The 22,393-nt window shown below is 34.9% G+C and overlaps 4 protein-coding genes across 14 annotated transcripts; 2 read left to right on the top strand and 2 right to left on the bottom strand.

The window, feature by feature from the left end:
* Positions 1 to 49: 49 nt before the first annotated feature.
* LOC129573194 (PR domain zinc finger protein 5-like) lies at positions 50 to 3,099 on the bottom strand. 2 transcript variants are annotated; one of them, XM_055453498.1, is made up of 4 exons: positions 2,510 to 3,099; positions 2,255 to 2,352; positions 1,730 to 2,123; positions 50 to 1,603 (listed from the first exon to the last, which is right to left on the bottom strand). In XM_055453498.1, coding segments are annotated over exons 1-4 (1,740 nt in total). In that variant the 5' UTR covers positions 2,512 to 3,099; the 3' UTR covers positions 50 to 357. The 2 variants fall into 2 exon arrangements, with proteins under 2 accessions (XP_055309473.1, XP_055309474.1); XM_055453499.1 differs by having other exon boundaries at positions 1,730 to 2,120.
* An 887-nt stretch (positions 3,100 to 3,986) lies between these two features.
* Positions 3,987 to 11,343, top strand: LOC129573196 (uncharacterized). Of its 4 annotated transcripts, none has more exons than XM_055453503.1 (7): positions 3,987 to 4,419; positions 4,800 to 5,007; positions 5,271 to 5,389; positions 5,598 to 5,720; positions 5,802 to 5,979; positions 6,207 to 6,414; positions 10,744 to 11,343. In XM_055453503.1, the coding sequence occupies exons 1-7, from the start codon at positions 4,111 to 4,113 to the stop codon at positions 10,937 to 10,939; spliced, it is 1,341 nt and encodes a 446-aa protein (XP_055309478.1). In that variant the 5' UTR covers positions 3,987 to 4,110; the 3' UTR covers positions 10,940 to 11,343. The 4 variants fall into 4 exon arrangements, with proteins under 4 accessions (XP_055309478.1, XP_055309477.1, XP_055309479.1 ...); XM_055453502.1 differs by having other exon boundaries at positions 4,025 to 4,419; positions 4,827 to 5,007; XM_055453504.1 differs by having other exon boundaries at positions 4,273 to 4,419; positions 4,769 to 5,007.
* LOC129573197 (facilitated trehalose transporter Tret1-like) lies at positions 6,788 to 9,280 on the bottom strand. Of its 2 annotated transcripts, none has more exons than XM_055453506.1 (4): positions 8,672 to 9,280; positions 8,130 to 8,493; positions 7,820 to 8,012; positions 6,788 to 7,675 (listed from the first exon to the last, which is right to left on the bottom strand). In XM_055453506.1, exons 1-4 carry the CDS (start codon positions 8,739 to 8,741, stop codon positions 7,016 to 7,018), a joined length of 1,287 nt encoding a protein of 428 aa, XP_055309481.1. In that variant the 5' UTR covers positions 8,742 to 9,280; the 3' UTR covers positions 6,788 to 7,015. The 2 variants fall into 2 exon arrangements, with proteins under 2 accessions (XP_055309481.1, XP_055309482.1); XM_055453507.1 differs by having other exon boundaries at positions 8,130 to 8,527; positions 8,672 to 9,278.
* Positions 11,344 to 11,476: 133 nt separating the features above from the next.
* LOC129573184 (uncharacterized) lies at positions 11,477 to 15,937 on the top strand. 6 transcript variants are annotated; one of them, XR_008688570.1, is made up of 5 exons: positions 11,477 to 11,647; positions 11,728 to 13,217; positions 13,816 to 14,038; positions 14,388 to 14,748; positions 14,858 to 15,937. XR_008688570.1 is itself a non-coding variant. In XM_055453477.1 (3 exons), the coding sequence occupies exon 2, from the start codon at positions 11,712 to 11,714 to the stop codon at positions 13,206 to 13,208; it is 1,497 nt and encodes a 498-aa protein (XP_055309452.1). In that variant the 5' UTR covers positions 11,510 to 11,647; positions 11,706 to 11,711; the 3' UTR covers positions 13,209 to 13,217; positions 13,497 to 13,513. The 6 variants fall into 6 exon arrangements, 3 of the variants coding, with proteins under 3 accessions (XP_055309453.1, XP_055309455.1, XP_055309452.1); XR_008688571.1 differs by having other exon boundaries at positions 11,498 to 11,647; positions 11,706 to 13,217; XR_008688569.1 differs by lacking the exon at positions 13,816 to 14,038 and having other exon boundaries at positions 11,510 to 11,647; positions 11,706 to 13,217.
* Positions 15,938 to 22,393: the final 6,456 nt, after the last annotated feature.

The following is a 22,393-nucleotide window of genomic DNA, read 5'->3' as shown; positions in this document are numbered from 1 at the left end:
TTCAAGAAAAAAATCCGATCGAAAAAGTCTTTGACGCAATAAAACAAGATTTTGTTACTCAACTTAAGTCCATTTTTTATTAAATGACTGAAAAATTAGTAGAATGAAGTTGAATTCAGCACATTGATTTCTTTTCAATAATCGATGGAGGTATTAAAATCTAAAAACCGAAAAGTTATAGGTAAAAAATGTCATTGAGTATTTTTTTTAAAAAAAAACATGTTTTTTTTTTACCTAAATCAATTAAAAGTACATAAAAAAATAAACTGAATAAAATAATGCGAAAGAGTAAAATGTCTACATTTTCATTTTTTTCTAAATATTTTCCAACTAAATAAACTTTAACTTAACAATGAATTACTTCATTCGAAAAAATTCTTTAAATCGTTGGCTGTCATCAATGGCTGTTCCAATCAAGTTGTATGAGTTCAAAGTAAGTCCGTTGCTAAATATGTGTTCACTATTCCAAAACCATGATTGCAAATTTTTTATTTCGAGTTTTTTGGGTTGGCAGTGTGTTTCATGGATTTCAACGCTATGATCCACCAGCCGACTCGGATCATCAGTATAAAATGGGCATTTGTTGCAGCAAAAATGCTGTTCATGATGAGCAAAATGTTCAAAGAAAATGGGTTGATTGACCTCCAAACGGCAGCAACCGGTGATTAATTGAACGCTGTGATTGTCATCACATTCGATGCGTTCAAAGTTGGTCGTTTTGTGTTCGCGCAAATAATGATTTTTCATATCATTCTCCGTTTCGTGGATGTCGAAGCACTGGTCACATTTTTTTCGAACGTTAATTTGGCGCAACTTTTCGATAGTGGCATCGTTCAGACACACCGGATTGACGACATTGTCCTGCTGAATCAATGAATGCTCCGAACGAAAATGATCGACAATGTTGTCACCAATGAAGTTGCAAACACTGCACTGATTATTATCGGCAGGGTTAACAGCAATAAATCTTTCTTTCGGGTGATTTTTTGCATGATGCTTCCGAAGATCACGGAATGTGCTTAAAACCGGGCAATATTTGCATGAAACCAAAGGTAGCGCTTGGAATCGAAATGGTAATTGATCATCTGTTTCATGTGTATTCGACCAATGCGCCAAAACACATTCAACTTCGCTAAAATATTTGATCGTGGCATGGCTATGGGCACAAGTGTACAGGATTTGACGATCAAATGATGCGTTCATTTTCGTCATGTCTTTGCAGTCGACTGATTTTATGTTTTTCAAGAATAATGAACCGAATCGAATAGCAATCGGTTCCAGCTCGTGCCGTTGTTGATGATGAGCAACAAGGTTTTCTTTTTTGCCAAATGTTGAGTTACATATGGCACAAATCAATTGTTGTTGCATCTCAAATGCTGGAATTGGTGGAATAGAAGTTCCAATCTTTTGTTTAGGAGTTGTTCTCTGGCTGCTTTGAATCACGATAAAATCCACGGTTGCACTATTGTGAAAAATCTTGAAATGTTCCATCGCCTGTGCAATGTTCGAGGTGAATGAATAGCACATTTTGCACCGAAATACCAGGGTAATGTCATCCGTTTTTAACATTTGTCCATTACAATCCAACTGTTGGTGACTATATCTGTGGTGAATCACAAACAAAAACAATGAAATTAATGAGAAACAACCAGACAAAGTGAATGGAAATCAATGAAAAATGAAAAGAAAACTTAATGAAATCGAAATACATAGAAAATGGTGACTATACTTGAAATTCTGCGTCAAATGACAGCGAGTTAGATGACGATGCATATCGACTTCAATTGGAAACACTTTTATGCATCCAAAACAACAAAACACATTGCATCCATGCAATTCCACGTGACGAATTATATCGCTTCGTCGAGGTTTTGTTCGATCGTCGTCCATCGGTTGGGTTTGTTCATTGCAATGTGGGCACCGGTAACGTTGGACATACCCGTCACTTGGATGCACACTCGCGATATGACGATCCAAATCAGATGAAGTTGGAAAACAATGGTCACAACCAATAACACCACATTTGTACCGTTCGCTATCGATGACAAACGCATACTTCTTGACGGTCATGTGCAAGTTTTTACTCATCGCAACATCTGGTCGATTATGACTTGTCGTGACTTCTGAAATTAAAAGGAAACAAACACAAGTTCATAAGTTTTTCAAGTTTCCTACTCATTTTTATTGTCCAATTCGTCATAGAATCCAAATTGACGGTAGTCATCCGATCGATCCATGATATCAATACACTTACTTGGCCATTCATTATGACTGTGCTTGCGATTTTGTTCTCCTTCATCGGCATTTTTTCTCTTCAATGGAGCGGCTGTGGATTTCCGAACCGGAATATTCCTGAAAATTGAAAGCCAAAAAAAAAAAAATTCGGACTCATTTGGCGTGTGATGTTATGAAGATTAACAGGAAACTTCAAGCAATTCAATATAAATCAACGCAACTTGTGCAAAGAGACGTTTAGTAGGAAAAATGATAGAAACTGCGTGAAATTTACATGATTCTTATGTTGTGTTGTGTTCTTCTGATCGTGATATTGTGGATTTACGCGGAGATTGATGTTTCGGCCATCAATAGCAATGTTGCAGCAAACCTTTTTGCATCAAAAACTGTGAAACCAATTCGATGTGAGTGAGGTAAAAGCCGGCACAAATGTCAATCGGTTCAATAACAAAAAAAATGCCGCTCTTCAACAAGTGTCAAAGTGACGCTAACAAAATTTCGAACAATGCGTCGAAGTATTGGTGCAGAAATATGTAAATAATTATAGCGGCACTCGGATGTTTATACCCTTAAAGCAACAACATAAAATCATATCGCACTCAATCAGTGTCTATCTCTCTCACACACGCTTTCTCTCCTTCTTTCGCTCGTTTACATTTCTCGTATGAACGGCTACTGCTTTTGCCACTGAGCTCGCTTTGAGCACGACAACAACAAATCAAAGAACGTGCACTTTTTCGGCAAGAGGCTCCGGCTATGATGAAATACAAACAGAACCTCTGTCGAGGAGAAAGAAAGAGAGAAAGAAAGGAAGAGAGGAAGAGTGGAATATAGACAGAGATACAATCACATGGCGCATAAGAATGAAAAATGTACTGCAATCGCATGATGCGAACGTTCGCTATAAACATCAAACAAAATTTCTGTTGCGAATGTAAGACATCTGTATCTGTTCAATGCACGTTTGTGCAAAATATGAAGAAATGTTCGCCATTTGCACCAAAATATACCTCTCCATGTGAAGCAAGATACGAAAACTATTCACAAACAGCCGTATTCTGTGATGCTACCGATTTAGAATGTAAATATTACATTATTTTGAACAGACATACCCCACTGCTTTAGCCAATGTGTTATCTATCGTATTTGACTATTCGGCTCATTCGGACGGGCGCCTTTTTTGTACTCGAAAATATGTGTATTTTTGTTTAATCCATTCTCCGAGCATGTATATGGAGTTTCAATACATTATATTTGGTACGGGCGTCTAACTCCATCTACGGATTTTTCCAGTAGTTGTGAATCGAGTAGACATATAACGATTTCAACTATTTTTGGGCGAAATTATCTCGAAAATATACAAAAATGAGTTATTTGTTATGCGAACGCTCAAACGGCTACCGGAAATGTACACGCAAATACATGCAATCGAGTGTATTGTAAATTTGTCATCTAGTAACGATTGCATGTCTACTGAATCAGTGCGTACATTAACAGTAGTCGTTTGAGCGTTCGCATGACAAATAACTCATTTTAGCATACTTTTGAGATAATTTCGCCCAAAAATAGTTGAAACCGCAACTCAATAGAACTCAACTGCTGGAAAAATCCGTAGATGGAGTTAGACGTTTCAAATACGTCATGTTCTTGGTATGGTTTAATCTGCTATCAGCAAAGTGATCTACTAAGTCGATGTGTGTGTGCGTGTGTGTGGTGTCATGGTTCTGTGTGTATGAGTGTCGGCTGTCTATATTGTCGTAAAAACTGACAACAACATTTGACACTTTAAACAAAACACAAAATGTGCGATTTATTTTGCGCATATTTTATTTCCATTTCAGAGATCGCTCTTACTAAGAACAATTTTTTTCCAAAATGAAAATCATCACCATATTTTCTAGAAATAAATTGTTTAAATGTTTAATCATTTTACTGTGCATTTTATATTTTTTGATGTTTGGTTACTTGTGTTTATTCGTATTCCGTGAAGTGACTATTGAAACTAGGACCGAAAATCCACATCATTCCACTGAAATAAGCAATTTAACACAATTTCTCGAGCAATGTTTTGGAACTAGAGTTCTGAGCTATACACTGAAACCATTGACTAAACTTGGAGACAGTTTTGGTGGTGTTTTGCATTTCGTTGACATAAAATTAGCTGCACAAAATGATTCGGATCAAGTGAGTTTTAGCCAAAGAAAATCTGAACGTTTTTTTTTAGGGAAATATTGTGTTGAAGAAAAAATTATAATTCAGAAAATAATAGCGCTTCATTTCATGCTAAAAATTAGAGAAAATTTAACCATTCAATCAATGAAAAACGATAAAAAGATTGAGCCAAAAAAGGCTCATTCGAATTTGGATTTGTTTGCTCATTGAAAATTGAATTCACTTAAAAATTTGCCACAAGAGATTCAATCAATGAGGGGAAAATGTTTGGTAAACAACTCAACGAAAACTGGAGCATTTTTTCTAAGAGTTGATGAACTGCCTCAAACCAATCAATCTAAGAAAAATGGGATTTTATTAGATTTTTCCTCGTCATTTTTTTTAATTTACAGAATGTGGACTTACAATTGGTCGTTAAGACGCCAATTACTCGGCAAATTTCGGTGAAAAATCCAATAGTGTCACTCATAAGAGAAATACATTTCTATTCATACATAATCCCAGCCGTGGAACAGTTTGAACGAATGTCAAACATATCGCAAGCAGACAGATTGAATGCGTTTTTTCGCTACTATGGATCGAGAACTTCGTTGAAGTCGGGTGAGTCATCATGATCATTTTGCATGGAATATTGTGTATATGCTCTCATTGTACGGCTCGCATTATATGATTCATACAGTATGAACAAAAATGAATTGCAGTGAGAAACGTGTGTTTGGAGATCTGTCACAGCGACAAGTCACTGTTGTTGTTTTGCTGTTGAACATTCCAACTTGGAATAATTTGTCAGGCGAAATAGCTAAGACAGAAGAGCGATATGCGAGGCGATAGGTATGAGTTTTAACAAAAATTCCACATTACAGATACCGATCATGAGGACTTCAATGCGCTGTTACTGCTTGAAAATGTGAAGCTTCAGAATTATGTCAACGGGAATAAATACGTCGGTTTTGAGAAGGAAGAGACATTTGCCGTGCTAAAAGTAATTGACATTCGTTTCTTTGCGAAGCAAAATCAGTGAACAATTTAAGGAAAAATATTTTCTCGATGACGAATTATTTTTTTTCATGGAAAAGTGGCTCTTTCAGAGGGAAGGATGATTTTGTCTGAAAAAAAATTATTTGAACCAGTCAAATATCACATCAATTTTTAAAAAATGTAATCGAATTTAAATCTTGCTTAATTAACAGGTAATGGCAAAGTTCCATGCATTGTGCATCGCAATGAGACTACAACAGCCCGAATTGTTCAATACAGCAGTGAGACCCTATCTGCCACTTTTGAATGCAACACCACATGACCAACGGTTAAAAGTATAATTTTCATCATCAAAAGAACAAAGTTTGTTATTGTTACTCTGTGATAATCACATCGAAATTCCATATTTCCACCAGATTCTATGTGATGAGCTTCGTCACGTTGACAATATGTCTCCGAAGATGTTCAGAAGAGTTGTAAACACTCTAAAAATTGGCGTGAAATTCATCAAAAGTCGAAATTGTGGCACCGACACTCCATACAAAACAATTGGGAATAAAGATTTCTGGATCAACAATATCATGCTGAAAAAAGGTTCATTCAAATCGACACAGTCTCATTTAGTTCAATTTTTGGATAATTTTTCGACAAAGAATTCGAAAGAAGTCACTTGAAAAATCCAAAACTCAAACGAAGTAGAAGTACAGTAAATGTGAAAAAAGCATCACACTTTTTCTCCCTGCCTCACTCTTTGTTTCAACGTTTTGCTGCCATTTTATTCCAGAATTGAGTGAACAACATTTTTATTTTTTTATCTTTAGATGTCAACCCGATCAAAGTGAAAATTTACGACTTTCAACTCAGCAGCTACGATTCGTTTGCCCTGGATTTGGTGTTCTTCTTGTTCACAAGCATTCAGAATGATGTTTTGAAAACGAATTTCAAGTCTTTCATCGCTTATTATCACACGGAGTTCATCCACACTATGAACACAGTCGACCTACCGTTGCATGATTACACTTATGAAAAGTAAGTTTGGTTCTTCAAAAAAAAAAAATCTTCCAAAAAATGAATGAGGGAAGAACAGAAGAATAAAAAAGGATAGTTTAGATAGAGATAGTTGGAAAAAAAGGTTAAAATTGCTTCTCATGTTCGCTGGGGACGATTAATTATGATCGATACAGAAAAAAAATGACAGTCAGCACTGTTGACTCAACAGTGGTTGTTCATAAACTTTGTGGAGAATCTTGCTACAACGAAATTAAACAATATTCAATAAACACACTTTCTTGGGAAGGAATAGCTATTTCTACGGAAATTGGGATGAAAATTGGAATTTTCGAAGCATCAGTAAAACAAGAGTCAAATACTTTGTACTTTAAAATCAATTTAATGACTTTCCTTTGGTTTCTTTCATAAAAGTAACAAAAATAGTTCCTATGCAGCAATTGATCGCAAGAAATAGTAGAACACCGTGTAAATAAATCACTTCGACTGATATTGGAAAGAATTTTTCACCCATTATCGCAACGATATTGATAGCCATTGAATAAAATGTCATGCCAATCGATCGAATCTGAAACGATTTGATAAAAAAATGTTCTCATGGGTGTGACGCAAGTGAATTGTTTCAATCGATTTGATATGAACATTTAATAGAATCATTCAAAATTCGAGCAACAATCCAAGTTCGATCTTCAAAGCTTGTGCTTATTAGTAAGCAGCTTATCTTTGGTGGAAAACTTTCCACAACGAATGTGTTCGCTAATGCGACAATTCCGGCACTTGAGATGAAAATAACAAAGGATAAGCAAACCTCGGGCACCCACGTAAAATGCGAAACATCACATTGATTTTGGCGCAAGTATGAATGAATAGCAAACGTAAAAAGTCCAATGGCCGAACCAAAAAGTGAGATGATTAAAGTCGTTTTTCGGCCAAATGTGTCACCTAGTTGCGTCGCTACCAATCCACCGAGAATCTGGGCAACCGATAACACTATGGTCGATATTTCTATTTTGAGCGCTGTGCCCGATATTTTGTAAATTAACGACGCATAATTTACGATAATAAAAAATCCAGTTGACTGGAACAGCCAAACCATTGCTATTGCTATGCCAATTCCTTTCAAAGCGGCTCGATTATAGTAATCTTTTGGCTGAATCTTTGCACTTCGTCTTCGTTCCATCTCAATCCTTTGGATTTGCTCGAATTCACTCTGCAAGAGGGATGTTTCATGGCTACTCTCGCCATCGACCGATTTGTAGAACATTAACGCTCTTTTGGCTTCCTGTGAATGGATTTTAGATCATTTAACGATTGAAAGTTGATAATTTTCGTTGAAAAATAGTTTGAATTTCATATAAATATTTAACAATTCAAATTTAAACTGAGAGAAAAATTGAAAAAAAAAATGAATAAAAAATCGCCTTACTTCAACCTTTCCACATTGAAGATAATATTCTGGAGTGCTAGGCAAAAAGTTGATCCAAATGAAAAATATCACAGGAAACACCACAAAAATAAACGGCCGGTGTTCGTAATCGACGACAGCTGCTGCAATATTCGCTAACAAAATGCCCGTATTTCTTGCTAATGGAAAAACTGAGCCAAGGCGGCCTCGAATACTAAAAACACAATGAGAAATTGATGAAAATTTTTGTAAATAGAAAATAATTTATTTATTTTTAAAAAAAAAATTGAAAATGAAAAAAAAAAGTTTCCAAAAAATCGTTTGCACTTACTTATCGTTGGAAATCTCGGCGACGAAAAGAATGACTCCCGATTGAAAGCCACCACCAATACATCCGGTTGCAAATCGTGCAAAGAAAATGTGGTAGAACGAATCACCGAAGTAGATTAAAATCCACACAGTGACTGCTGGCAATGCCAAAACGGTCATGGCGCGTTTCGAGCCCAATCGGATCGACAGAAATCCACTTATGAATGTTCCACATAAGGCACCGAAACTGTTCATTGCTCCAATCCATGACAATTTTTCATTGGTTAATGGACCGGTTTTAAGCGGCGTCTCATCCGATAGAAGTACACGCAACGCAGGTGAAAACCAACCAACACAACTGCCGAAACTTACCACTATGATATTCGCTGGTTTGGGAAGAAAAATTGATCTTTTTAAGTGCTAGGCAGATGAAAAGACACAATAATAGAGTTTTAAAATATTGAGTCATTGATTTTTTTTGTTGTAGTTTTTCTATATTTTTTCTTTAAATTTTTCTGTTCTCTTTTTTGTGTCGTTATTTTTCATTTTTATTACAAAAATTACCTATGATAGTTGCATAGATTTGATTTTTTACATTTGATAGTTTTGGATGACTTTCCGAGTTTTCTAACATTTTATCAGAGACTGAACTAAATATGGGAGATATTCGTAACCAATTTCACTTTTTGATCAATAGTTTATTTTTTCACTCGTTTTTTTTCTGTTATTTACTCTTTGTGCTATTATAAAACACTAGTACTAGTTTCTATTTGCGTAATATATAGGGAGTGAATGGATTTTTTTTTTTCACCAAACTTGAATTTTAATTTAATTAAATTCTTAATACTTTTCGATTCGAGTAATGGAAAGGTTTTTGCCAAATTTGGTCTTTATTTATCAAAAGTAAAAATGCAACTGGCTCAATCAATTGTAGATTTTCGGTATAGCGATTATCATATTCTACAACAATACAACTAAATGCTTATGCAGTCAAATTTACAAGCAATAAGTTCAAAGTCGATTTTTTCTCCCAAAATGCAACTATGTTCGATATGCCAATGACACAATTACTTTTATTGTGTCTCACACCAAATCACAGCTGTTTAAATAGCGACCGAACAATTCAACGGCCACTTTTATAGCTAAAAGTATCGTGAGTTTAATTGCAAAACGTGAATTTTTTTTAAACGGAAATTATTTCTGAATCGTAAATCATTTCTAAACCGTTCATATTGCTGTGTTTTGTTTCATTTTGTTTGTTCATCAAGCGATTAAATCAATCATGTCAATTTAATATCAATCAGTCATAAAATTATCTCACATACACACACGCGTTGTGACATCTTAAGTGCCACATCGAGATAAGCATGTTCTTTTTCGAGTGTTGTTTTCGCGTTCACGATGCATTGTCATGGAATGCGTCAAAGACCATTGCAAATTTTATCATAAAAATTAAAGGGCTAGCATATCCGCTAGGTATCGTTTTAGTCGGTTGATATATTGAAGCAAAAAAAGTTTTTCTAAGTTTTATTGATGCAATTAATTTTTTTTATAAACTGTGTGTTGAGAAATTGAATTTGCAATTTTATTTTACCTTTTTTTTTATTCGAAGATGTTTTTTTTTTATTAAAAAAAAGTCAGATTCATAACGGATTTGTTTGCGGCGATGGTAGCGATTCAAGCGGCATATGAACGCTACTAAAGCGGCCTTTTAAATTTTATGATAAATTTCATAGTTCATATTGCGAACGTATTTGTTTTTATCACGTTTGTTATGAGACGATTCAAAGAATTGAATTGAAGCAATGGAAAAAATCATTTCTTTGTTTGAATTGCGGTTTCTTGATGGATTTGAATAGAGTAGAAATGATGCATCGTCATAGATTCACAGACCATTTGATAGAACATGTTTCTGTTTGGGCATTTCTGACCATTGCAATGAGTATTTTGATCAGTTTGTATTTTTCTCTTTTGTAACTGTATCGAATTCAGCAGTAATTTCAGTATTTGAAGGTAGTTTTCTCGTCAAAGGGGTGCAATTATCGTGGATCAAAGGAATTGAACCCTTAATTTGTCAAGAGAATAAAACCAGATTCATGTTGTAATTATTTATTCATATATTTTGAATGAATTTATTCTAATTACACATTCGATCACCAATTCAATACGTATTTTTAGTACTAGATAAAGTGTGTTTTGTTATGGATTTTTCTTCAAAGACGACCATTATTAAAAATTTCACTTGAAGACAATCATTTTTGATCTTTTTTTGAAGACAAGTGCAGATTATCGCTGTTCAATGCACACCTGTCACACCGACATGTAGAAATGTTGATTATCTGAATTAATTATCATGTGCAGATCTAACTAATATACTTTTTCTTTGCATATTTTAGTTACTTTGGGTTTATCATAATCTGATCTTAATTTTTTTTGAATAATTATTCTAATTCATTCCAACGAATAGGCATTTTTGTCCCTAGAGCAATACACATTTTACATAAATTCAGATTTTTTTTTTGACATTTTTCTTCAAAAAAAAAAACGAACCAAAAACCAAAAATTTCCTTAAAAAAAATTCAAAATAATTTATCTCGCTTTAATAAATGGTTTGAATGTTTTGTTTATTGTTTCAGAATGTGGCAAGAAATCCGCGTGAAAGGCAAATATCGATTTTATAGTATGCTGCAGCGGGCAAAAATATCAAAAGCCGACCCAACACCGATCAATACGACTGAGCATATGGCCATTTATATGAAACCAGCACGGAAAGCCATTCTCGATCAATGGAAGTTCATCATTGACATGTTTTTTGAAAATGGTTTGATTTGAAGGTTTTTTTTAAATGAATTTCTCATGGAAATGACACATATAGGTGTGTCTTTAGGATAAGTTGGTTCAATAATAATTAAGTTTTAATTCCAACATGTAATGAACTCAACTAGTCTTAGTTTTTTAAAATTAAATTTGTATCCATACAGAAAATAGAAAAACAAAAAATGAACGAATCGAAATATTATATTTGTCAGTTCTTGTCGAACAACGCAGACATGCAAATTCAAAGTGCATCGTTCTCCAGATATGTTCATCTGGAACAAACGTTGCATTCTGAATAAATTTTTCACATATATTGTTTTAGTAAATACGTATTCAAATAAATATCGTGTAATCGTTCCGCAATCGAATTGGCGATAAAAAACGAAAAAAAAGTTCAACAAAACCATGGTTTTATTGAATTGTATTAAGTTTTTTTTCGTTTTTTAAATTTCCCCCAAATATCGGCAATACGGTTCGCTTAAGTTCATCTCAAGCCGTAAGTACGTAAATACAACTTTGACTTTAAGTCCATCCATCAGCTGTGCACGAGGTACATTTGACATGAAGCGTGTTGGTTGTGTCAAGTCCATATCCAGTGTCATTGGGTGAAGAAAAAAACACATTTACTGTAAAAACTCTGCATAAATTGTAATATTTTTGTTGTTTTTTACCGCTTCACCTGAAAGCGTGGCGATAAATGAAAGTGGATATCGCTTAATTGTTGTGAGTACTGTATATTCCCATAAAATTGGTCGAAATAATTCGGAAAATTCTCAATCAGATTCGCATGTTTTCATTCACAGAGTTCATCAAGAAAATCCACTTGAAAATGAGTGTGGGAATTCAGAAGCTGAGGCCCAGAAACGATGACAAGCAAAAGTCATTGCGGTATTATTTACGGTATGAGCTAAACGAAGACTGTTTGGTGGAGCTGTGTGAATACTTACATGTTCATGATTTGATGCAAATTTGTGATCTCGACACCGAAGATGACCAATATTTCACCGTGCTGATAAGAGAGCGTGTGATTGGTCGCAAGCTAATCGATTTAGAGCCACGGAATAAGCGTCAAAAGGTGTGGTCATTCACAAAAACATTCGAAACATTTGGTCCATACATCAAGCGCTTGAAGATCCCATTGCGTTCGAATCATTTCAATTACATTTTGCGTAAAATAATAACACACAGTGCACCGGGCACACTGACCGAAGTGCAATTCATGTCGTTGCCATCGGAGAGCCATGAAGATGTTGAAGTGCCGGTGAATTGTGATTTGTTGCAACAGGTCATTCCATACTTCAGCAAAGTTAAAACGGTGCTCATCGAGGACGAATGGAGCGCATTGTGGGGATTCTACAGCATTTTTCTCAATTCAAGCAATGTGAAAAGCTTGAAAATGATCAAAGTTAACGGAGGCAAAAAGGTATGGTCGGAACTGGCAACAATCGACCATCTCAATTTGACCGAGTTGAAAGTGGTTGAATGCATCAGTGGACAAGATTTAGCAAAATTTATCGCGAAGCTGCCACATCTGGAAGTGTTCAATTGGCATGGACGCAGAGATTGTGCAGCCGTTGGTATGGCACTTGTCAAAAATTGTCCCAAATTGAAAGTCTACGGTGAATATTGCGAAAATCGAAGCGATGATCCACACTACTACGATTTTCTCGGCCATTTTCAACATTTGATCCAAGTAACATTGACATCGAAATCGACCACCGCTCATGATCTCAAAAGTACGCTGCAGATTTTGTCACGACGCAATCAAGTGAAACAGTTGACCCTCTATCAAAGTGACGCCAAAATGGTCGAACCAATGATGATTGATGAACATTTTTTCGAGTATTCACACGGATTTTCCAGCTTGAAGACCATTCTATTCCACTTTTATGACCATTCAGCTACCATTGATTTCGAACAACGCCAACCATTCTTTCGTAACTTGTTGTCGTCGATGCATGGACTGGAAAAAATGACAATGATAAGCGGATCGTATGTTTTCAACATTCCAAGAATCATTCAGTTCACACCGCGAATCCAAGAAATTAGCATCAACCAGCAGAGATTGTTTCATATGCCAGCTGAGGTTCGACGCATTCGAAAGTTCATCCAAAAAATTGCCGACGAAAGACAAAACGATGGCACATTCAAACCCGTTCGAATCATCATGAATGCTGAACAAGCCAGGGAATTTCTGGTACTGAAGAACATCGAACAAATCGTCACTATTATGATTAAGGATGAACATGAGGATAGAGCACATTTTGGATACACCATGATGTAATTTTCTACGGTAAGTTCCATCGGAAGAAGAAAATCTAAAAAGTGACCGAAATAATCATTCATCGTCTGTATCGCATTAACATTCCCAATGCAATGTATATTAGCTAGTATTTCATCATGAACTATTTCGCCCATTCCATTCGAATCATTCATTCCACCATTCACGCGGTGTGTATTTTTTATTACTGCTTTTTACAGATGCAACAATAAACATTTAAACCGGAAATAATTTTTTTTTTCTGTCTTTTATTGATTGTTGGACATTTTTTGATTGAACATTTTTCTATAGGGGACGAGAATAAGGCAAACATTTTTTTTTTCTTGGCATAGATCTTTTTTGATACTTAACCGTCAAACAAATTGGACTTTGCTGTATGTTTTTTATACTTTTGCATCGTCAAAACACCAACAAACCAAATGAATTCCGAATTATGAACTAATTTCCCATTTTCAAAGAAAAATTTGTAGAAAAAACTCATTTTTCATAACATTTGACTCGACTCAATTCATTTTTACACAAATTATTCATTCAACTTGCTATTTTGAGTGGTTTTTCTGCTTGTCTTTTCAAATTCGTACTTAATTCGTTTCTTTTCATGCTTTGACAGTCGATTCAACAACACTGATTGGGTGACGTTTGAGAAAGTGCATTCAATTGGTTTGACACTTCAAATCATTTGATGGTTGTATTGTGTGATGTGAGGATTATTTTCATAATTTTTACCGTTTAATTTGATAGAGTTTAAATGATAAAATTTTGAAATATATAAAAGTCGCAAGTCGCAAGTCGCAATCCAAAAAAGAAAATTCATCAAAAACCACCGCAAAAATGTAAGTAATATTCACATTATCCTTAAACAGCTACGTTGCAATCTGTCGTCAATTGTTTGTTTGGTTCATTGCATATTGCAGTGTTTAAAATAATCTCCCTCTTCTTCTTATTATGAAATTCATTTTCATTTCATAGAACGCAGAGAATAAGACTTCAATTTTTTTTTTGCAATGCAAAATTACTCTTTCACAGCATATTTTATGCTCATTGCCTTCTATGAAGTAAAAATGAATTTCATCATAAGAAGAAGAGGAAGAATACGGACTATTTCCATCGTTGGAACGAATGTGGTATTATTCTAACATTTTATTTTGTTTTATTTCATATTTATGTCGGTTGCTAAAAAAGACGAAAGTGGTGAAAACGTTTAAGTCATTAAATTGTTGATTAAAATCGATCACTTCATCCATCGTGTTGCCATTGAACTATGACGAACCCAGCCAATTCAACAACGAACTTGGAGAAAATACTTCAGTGCAGTGGACTCAACGAAGACTGTTTGGTTGAAATATTGAAATACCTAAGTGTTTGCGAGCTGTTGATAGTATGTGATTTAGACGACGGAGACGATAAATCGATCACGAATCTTATCAATGACCGTGTTATCATCAAGACATTCATCGATTTCGATCAAATCCAATCGGAGCAAAGCTCATGGTCGGTCAATAGAGTGTTTGAACAATTTGGCCAGTCGATGAAACGATTGAAGGTAAGACTGACTTACGTAGATGACATCAGATTCAAATTCAGTTTATAATTGTTGTCTGACTTCATTTTGAATTATCTCCGTTTTTTTTCGACCTTTTTTCAAATTCCAGGTATTGATAACATCAGTAACATTCAATCTTTTTCTACGAAAGGTCGTTCGATACTGCCGACCGGATCGTTTGTCTGAGCTTGAAATCGTAATAAATACAAAATATGTACCATTGGATGTTGATAACGTGCTATGGGAAGAAGTGCAACAAAAATTCCGTCGTCTTACAAATTTTACCCTGAAACGTACGTTGAAAAGCCCAGACGTGAACCAAAATAAGTGGATGTCCGAATTTGTCAACCAACTTGATTTGCCACACCTCGAAGTTCTGGCACTGCAACGCTTGTGGTTAACCAATACTTGGTTAGGATTGTTCCCAAATCGGCAAATGTGTGCCAATATCACTGAATTGCGCTTGATGAACGTTAGTTTGCACGAAAATATCAATGATTTTCAAAAGTTTCTAAACCAATTTCCGAATCTCGAAGTGTTTATTCACACGGGTGGCGAACAAGAATTTACAACGGTCGCTGAACAAGTGCATCGACGATTTCCAAATTTACGCGGTTTCGGATGTAGCATCAGTCCTTTTGACGAGAAATCTGCTTTTGACAAGTATTTCAATGTTCTAACGATTTTTACAAATTTAACCGAATTCCATATAGATGTCTTTGGACAACGTTTTCAACATGTGGATGCTATTATTCGATTTGTTCCGAATATTAAGATTCTGGCCATTTGGCAAATTTTAGACTTATACCTGCTTCCAGTCGGAATTCGTCGTATTGTGCAAGCGATTAGAAAAACCATCACCAATCGACGTGAACGATTTCCAGCCAACGACCGTATCCACCTTCTTGTGAACGAATATCAATTCAACGAATTTAAAGTTATCAAAAATATTGACGATATCATACGGCTCACATTCATTGATTTCGATAAATCGATTCCCGGTTAATCAATTGGTGATATCATACGGCTCACAGTCTGTGATTCCTAGTAAGGTCATTGATTTAATCTATAGATGTTGATATTTAACTCCTGATGAATCTAAACTTATTCGTATTTTTGTGAAATAAACTGAATAATACCTAATAAATGAGTCTTGTCGACAGTGTCTACTTGTAAGAACGAAACAAAATGTGATTTTTTCTATCTTTTTTCCGAAAAGTTTAACGAATTGAAGATAAGAACAAAAAAAATGCTGCCTAGAAAAATAAATAATGAGTAAGTATTATTGTAAGTGTCTGTTTTAACAGTTACAACATCCGTTTAAGTTCTCATTATATCTCGGATGTCAGTTTAATTAAAAGTGAAATTTGAATCGATTCGGTTATGTTGCTGTTGGGCATACACAAACATAAGCGTTTCAAATATCTCTTCTCAAGATGATGAAAAGCCTCTTGACGAAAACACTCTTTTTTCTTGTTACCATTCATACCATTTAATTCGACTCAATTCATTTTTACTCAAATTAGTTGTTCAACTTGCTGTTTTGAGTGCATTTTTGCTCGTACTTAATTCGTTTCCTTTCATATTTTGACAGTTGATTCAACGACATTGAGTCAGTGACGTTTCAGAAAGCGCATTGAATTGGTTTGACACTTCAAATCATTTGGTGGTTTTATTGTGTGATGTGAGGCTCATTTTCATTATTTTCACCGTTTAATTGATAGAGTTTAAATGATATTATTCTGAAATGTATGAAAGATGCAAGTTGAAAAATAAAATTCATTAAAAATTGCCTCAAATATGTTATTTCATTCACATTTTCCCCACAATGTTTGTTTGGTTTATTAAACATTGCAGTGACTAGAATAGTTCCAATCTTCCTCTCATTTTTATTGTGAAATTCATTTTTATTTCATTGGCAATGAAGCTGCAATTTTTTTTGCAATGTTTAATGTCTTTTTTTAATGAAATATAAGATACAAACTATTTTAGTCAGTGGAATCTTGTCCAAAAGTCGCCAATCATCACGAATTTAGTATCATTCTCACATTTTAATTTGTTTTGTTTCATATTTATGTCGGTTGCTAAAGAAGACGAAAGTGGTGAAAACGTTTAAGTCATTAAATTGTTGATTAAAATCGATCACTTCATCAATCGTGTTGCCATTGAACCATGACGAACCCAGCCAATTCAACAACGATCGTGGAGAAAATACTTCAGTGCAGTGGGCTCAACGAAGACTGTTTGGTTGGAATATTGAAATACCTAAGTGTTTGCGAGCTGTTGGTAGTATGTGATTTAGACGACGGAGATGATAAATCGATCACAAATCTTATCAATGACCGTGTTATCATCAAGACACTCATCGATTTCGATCAAATCCAATCGGAGCAAAGCTCATGGTCGGTCAAAAGAGTGTTTGAACAGTTTGGCCAGTCGATGAAACGATTGAAGGTATAAGTCCATATGACATCCTATTCAAATTCTCTATATATCGTGGCACATAACATATATCAAAATCAAACAAAGTGAAATAAGAAGACTCCAGATCAATTGCCTCCAGGTGTTGGTAACATCAGAAACATTCGAACATTTCTTACGAAAGATCATTAGATACTGCCGCCCGGATTGTTTATCCGAGCTTGAAATCGTATATAGTTACAATGGATCATTGGATGTTGATAACGGGCTATGGCCACAAGTACGGCCATATCTTCGTCGTCTCACAAAGTTGATCCTCAACAATCGGCTATCAGCTATTGTCGACCAACTCGATTTGCCACACCTCGAGATTCTGACATTGCAAAATTGGTGGGGAACAAGAACTTGGTTAGAATTGTTCCCAAATCGGCAAATGTGTGCCAATATCACCGAATTACGCTTGGTGAACGTTAGTTTGAACGATGATATCAATGATTTCCAAGAGTTTCTAAACCAATTTCCGAATCTCGAAGTAACGGCCAACTGAGTTTTACAGTGGTCACTGAACAGGTGCATCGACGATTTCCGAATTTACGCGGTTTTGGGTGTAGTATATACGTTGATTTTAACGAGTACTTTGTTTTTGACTTAGTTGAGTACTTTTATATCTTGACGAATTTCACACATTTAACCGAGTTTCATACAGGCACTTACTTAAGGCAAAAACTCTATAATTTGCATACTATCTTTCGATACACACCGAATATCAAAGTTATGGCCATCTGGCAAGTTTCATATATAGAACACTCTCCAGTCGAAATTCGTCGAATCGTGCAAGCGATTAGACAAACCATTACCAATCGACGTGACCGGTTCCCAGCCAACGATCATGTCCACCTTCTTGTGAACCAACATCAATTCAACGAATTCAAAGTTATCAAAAATATTGACGATATCATACGGCTCACAGTCATTGATTCCGATACATTGATTCTCGGTTCATCAATTCAATTGCCTGGCCCGCGCAGCGTTTGGTTAAGATATCTATCTTAGATAAGATATTAAGATGAGATAAGATAGATAGTATCTATTATCTTATCTAGATAATTTTTCAAAAATGTCGAAAATCTTATCTATTATCTTTTCAGTTTTTTTTTCGACTATCTATCTGTCGTTTTTTAGATAAAAATTAAGATATACATCAAGTAATTGTTTCAGAGATTTGATCGATACCAAATGATGATTCACACTACAGATTTGTCCTACTTGTTAAAAAAATATACACATCCCATTTATAGAAAAAAAATACACTTCAAAATCAGGGTAAATCACGTAAATCTTCCAACTGAAATTTTTTGTTGATTGGGATATTTTTCAAAAATTAAAGTTTTTTTGCTAGATTTCGTGCATTTTTCACAGAACAAAAAAAAATTGAAAAAAATTCATCAAATTGACATATGAATAAAGAATGATATATTTCTAAAAAGATTATCTTAAGATAGCTCAAAGATATCTATCTTTTTCGGAAAAAGATAAAAAAAAAAGATAAATTTAAAAAAGATATCTAGATAGATTTGAACATTTTTGAGATTATCTCGTTTTTATCTAGATATTTCTGCTGGGACAGAACCAAACGCTGGGCCCGCGTTCGCTGGAAGTGTAAATTTTACATTATTTTCAAGTACAACTACATTTTTGAGTGATTTTTCATGCTTATATTATCCAGAGAATTGATTTTTGTGAGAGCGTAGTCCGTGATAAACATCAATTTTATAAGTAAATTTTTTTTTTTCATTAAGGAACATTGTTGATGCGTTCAATTTGTCGCGTTCATGAGTGCGTCTAACGACGTAAAGAATTGAAATGAACTTCACTGAATGCGCTCATCGCAAATTCGTGTTTTACTTTGTTTTGTTAGTGTGGTGCAGGGGTTGTGTAAGCATGTCCATACGCATATGTTTGTATCACATGGGAAACAAATACGACACAAAATCATTGTATTTTTGTTCTCCACAATATTTTTGTATGTTTTTGTGCATTTTTGTGGAACAAAACTATTATTTTACGAGAAGAACTATTGACCTTGATGTGGCGGCGGTTACCCATGCGTGAAGGGATATTGTAATGGAGGTTAGGCCTTTCCAGACCAATTTTGCTTTGTAATGCGACCGTAAAACTTTTCTAGAGTAATAATTTACCAAATAAAACACAAAAATGGGCCCAGAGCGTATTTTTCTTGCTCAAAATCAGAAATTTTCTAGTAAATTCTCACATTATCAAGTCAATATATTTTTCTCATGTCAAACCAAACTTACGATGTGATAAGTGAGTTTAGAATATGGGAAATGATGGAAAGAATTCATTGCATTGTCCTAATAAAACAATTCAATCAATTCGATCGATAAGCACTACTCCAAGCGGTCGATAACCTGCCTGTAATACGTGCCGAAAATTTTAGTGCAATACGTGTTATTGTTGTTGTAATTGTATAGTTTGACTGCATGTTTCTGAAGAAGATGGCTTCTAGATATACATATTCATTGCTCCCAAGTAAGCAAAATATGGGACAAACGCACACAAATTTACTCATAATAGTCAGGAATTATCATAATTTTTTCCGATAATGTTTTTTATAGTCATATTATAGCGTATAATGGCGAAATTTATCCATTTTTCAGTGTTCCCTAAGATGTGGCTTTCAAACGCCCACTGAAAAATGTTAAAAACGACATCAAAAATAAACTATTTCTTCATTCTTGGGAAGAATAAATGAATGTTTAACCATTTTATATAGAAAAACCCAACATTTTATCATTATTTATCATTTTTCCTGGCTCTTTTATATAGAGTGTAAAATTTACACTGTAACGACAGATACGTGATTTTGTTGGAGCAGCGGACAAGGGTTAATAATTTAACTGACAGGATGTGGATAAAATAAAAGATCTCCGAAATGAATTTGGAATCGATTGGTTTTGTTGAACCGCAAGTGAATTTCTTAAATTTATCACTACTGATTTGTCACTTGTTTTCAGGTGGTAACTTCAGAACGGTTAATATCCCAAGAGAAACGGCCAATATGTTTATACGCTGTCTATCCGCCGAAAATACACTACAATATATGTTCACGCTTATTGGACGCCGAATTCAATATATATTCTGGTGTATTTTCGGCGTATTCTTCAGCGTGAAACATATTGAATCAATGAATGCATTCATGGCCATCAGAGGGCACCTGAATATGTTTCAATATGTTTCACGCTGAAGAATACGCCGAAAATACACTAGAATATATATTGAATTCGGCGTCCAATAAGCGTGAATATATATTGTAGTGTATTTTCGGCGGATAGACAGCGTATAAACATATTGGCCGTTTCTCTTGGGATTCTGTACCTACCTGGTGCATTCGACGATCGTCTTTTAGTTTCAAATTGAAACTTTCAATCGACTCGGCTTGTCCTTTCTAAGTGCCAATGACCACAAAAGATATCTTCACTGACGAAACGATTCCAATTGACCGTCAAAACATCCGAACCGACAGCATTCTTCAGTTGATATTCCTATCGCCAGATTAGTTGGCTGAGCATTTCGATTAAATTGAAAAATGGTTCACTTTTTATCGCATATTCGTGTTAACAACCTCAATTAAACTGGATTTGGAGTAAATTTTTGCAATTAAAAGTGTCGCTTGGTGGATGCATTTAACGTTAATGTATTATAGCGCTAACATCGCGCGTTCTATTCACAGAACAGAAGCTTCTTTCGTGGTATTTATTCTAATGATCCATTTGAAACGGATGTTCAATTGAAATGCCTTAAAAACTTTATGAATCTAACCGAATTTCATGTGAAAAAAGTTTATTGGTGTGACAAATTATGAAACATTCAAACATGTGTTTTAAGATTGCTGAGCATCTCAGCATTTCGTAAGGCACGGATATATCCGAGCATATCGACAACGCATACAGTGGCGTGCGTTGCTACGCGCAGCCGCAACGACTCGACCGAAGTGTGTTCAGTTGATGTGGCTGCGAAATGCTGAGATGCTCAGCAATCTTAAAACACATGTTTGGAAACATTTTCCAATATTAAAATGCTGGCCACGTAATAAATTGAGAGAATTTGCAGACAATTCATCGAAGAAGCAATCAAATACACCATTGATGATCGCCGTGATCGATTATATTCGTCTTAAGAAGAAAAAATGCGAAGGGCTGTAACAGTGATTTGATCGGCACATGAGCACCATCTCTACTGTTTGCCATTATTGTAATGTAAATGTATACAATGTCTACTTCTTCTTCTTCATATTCTCAACATCAATTACATACGACTTATGGTAACTCTCCGTAATCATTAGAGGTGGCGCTACTTATGCGCATCAAATGACTTTTGCATTAGCTCTTATGTACTGTGCGTGCCTTTTGAAAAAATGAGAAGAATGAAAAAAGAAAGGAGAAAAAAAATGGACGAACAGAGAATGTTGTTCGAGACTGCTGAAATAATTTTGTCCGTAAAAAAAGACGAAAGACTCGAAAAACAAATCCTTAATTTTGTAAATTTATTTCACAAGAAAGAACTTTATAAATTTTTTTTGCTTATAATAAATCTATTCCATAGAAGTGATAAACCTGTTGAATGAGCTTTATTAACATTTTGCATTGAATTGATTTACAATATCGCTTGGTATATCAATTTCAATTACATTTCCACATTACCAAACACGATTTTTGAATTCGTCTATTATGCTGCTCGATTCGATGCGTTTGATTTCAATCAAATTGTTGTTGGCGTACAAGTTTTTCGGTGCCTCTTTTGTTTCGTTCTTCATTCAATGCTGTTAGATCGATTGAAAATCCATTTGATGCAATAAAAGAGCGAATATTAATTTCCTTTAATTTTGGTAATCGACGAATAAGTGGACGCATTTCGTCGATTGATGCCTCTCCAAAATACACTTGGCGTAGGTTTGGGAACAAGGCTGTCACAGCGTCTATGTCAATTTTATCCAAGATAGGATTCGCAATACTCAATACTTTCAAATTCATTATTATCGTAGAAGAAAGTCGCATATTTACTGGTAAGTACCCGTAGAAAGTCGCAAGTCCAGGTAATTTAACGACATCATCAAATCGAGTTGGTGAATTTGAAAAATATGTTCCGACTGTCAATCGCTTAGAGAAACCATTGTCATACACTTTGTTTAGTAAAATGCGAAAGT

The sequence above is a fragment of the Sitodiplosis mosellana genome, unplaced genomic scaffold, assembly GCF_009176505.1.
Source record: "Sitodiplosis mosellana isolate CC-2019 unplaced genomic scaffold, AAFC_SMos_1.0 Smas_scaffold_5998, whole genome shotgun sequence".
Taxonomy (NCBI): domain Eukaryota; kingdom Metazoa; phylum Arthropoda; class Insecta; order Diptera; family Cecidomyiidae; genus Sitodiplosis; species Sitodiplosis mosellana.
The sequence above is the reverse complement of the archived record's forward strand: the minus strand, read 5'-3'. Positions and strand labels throughout refer to the sequence as shown.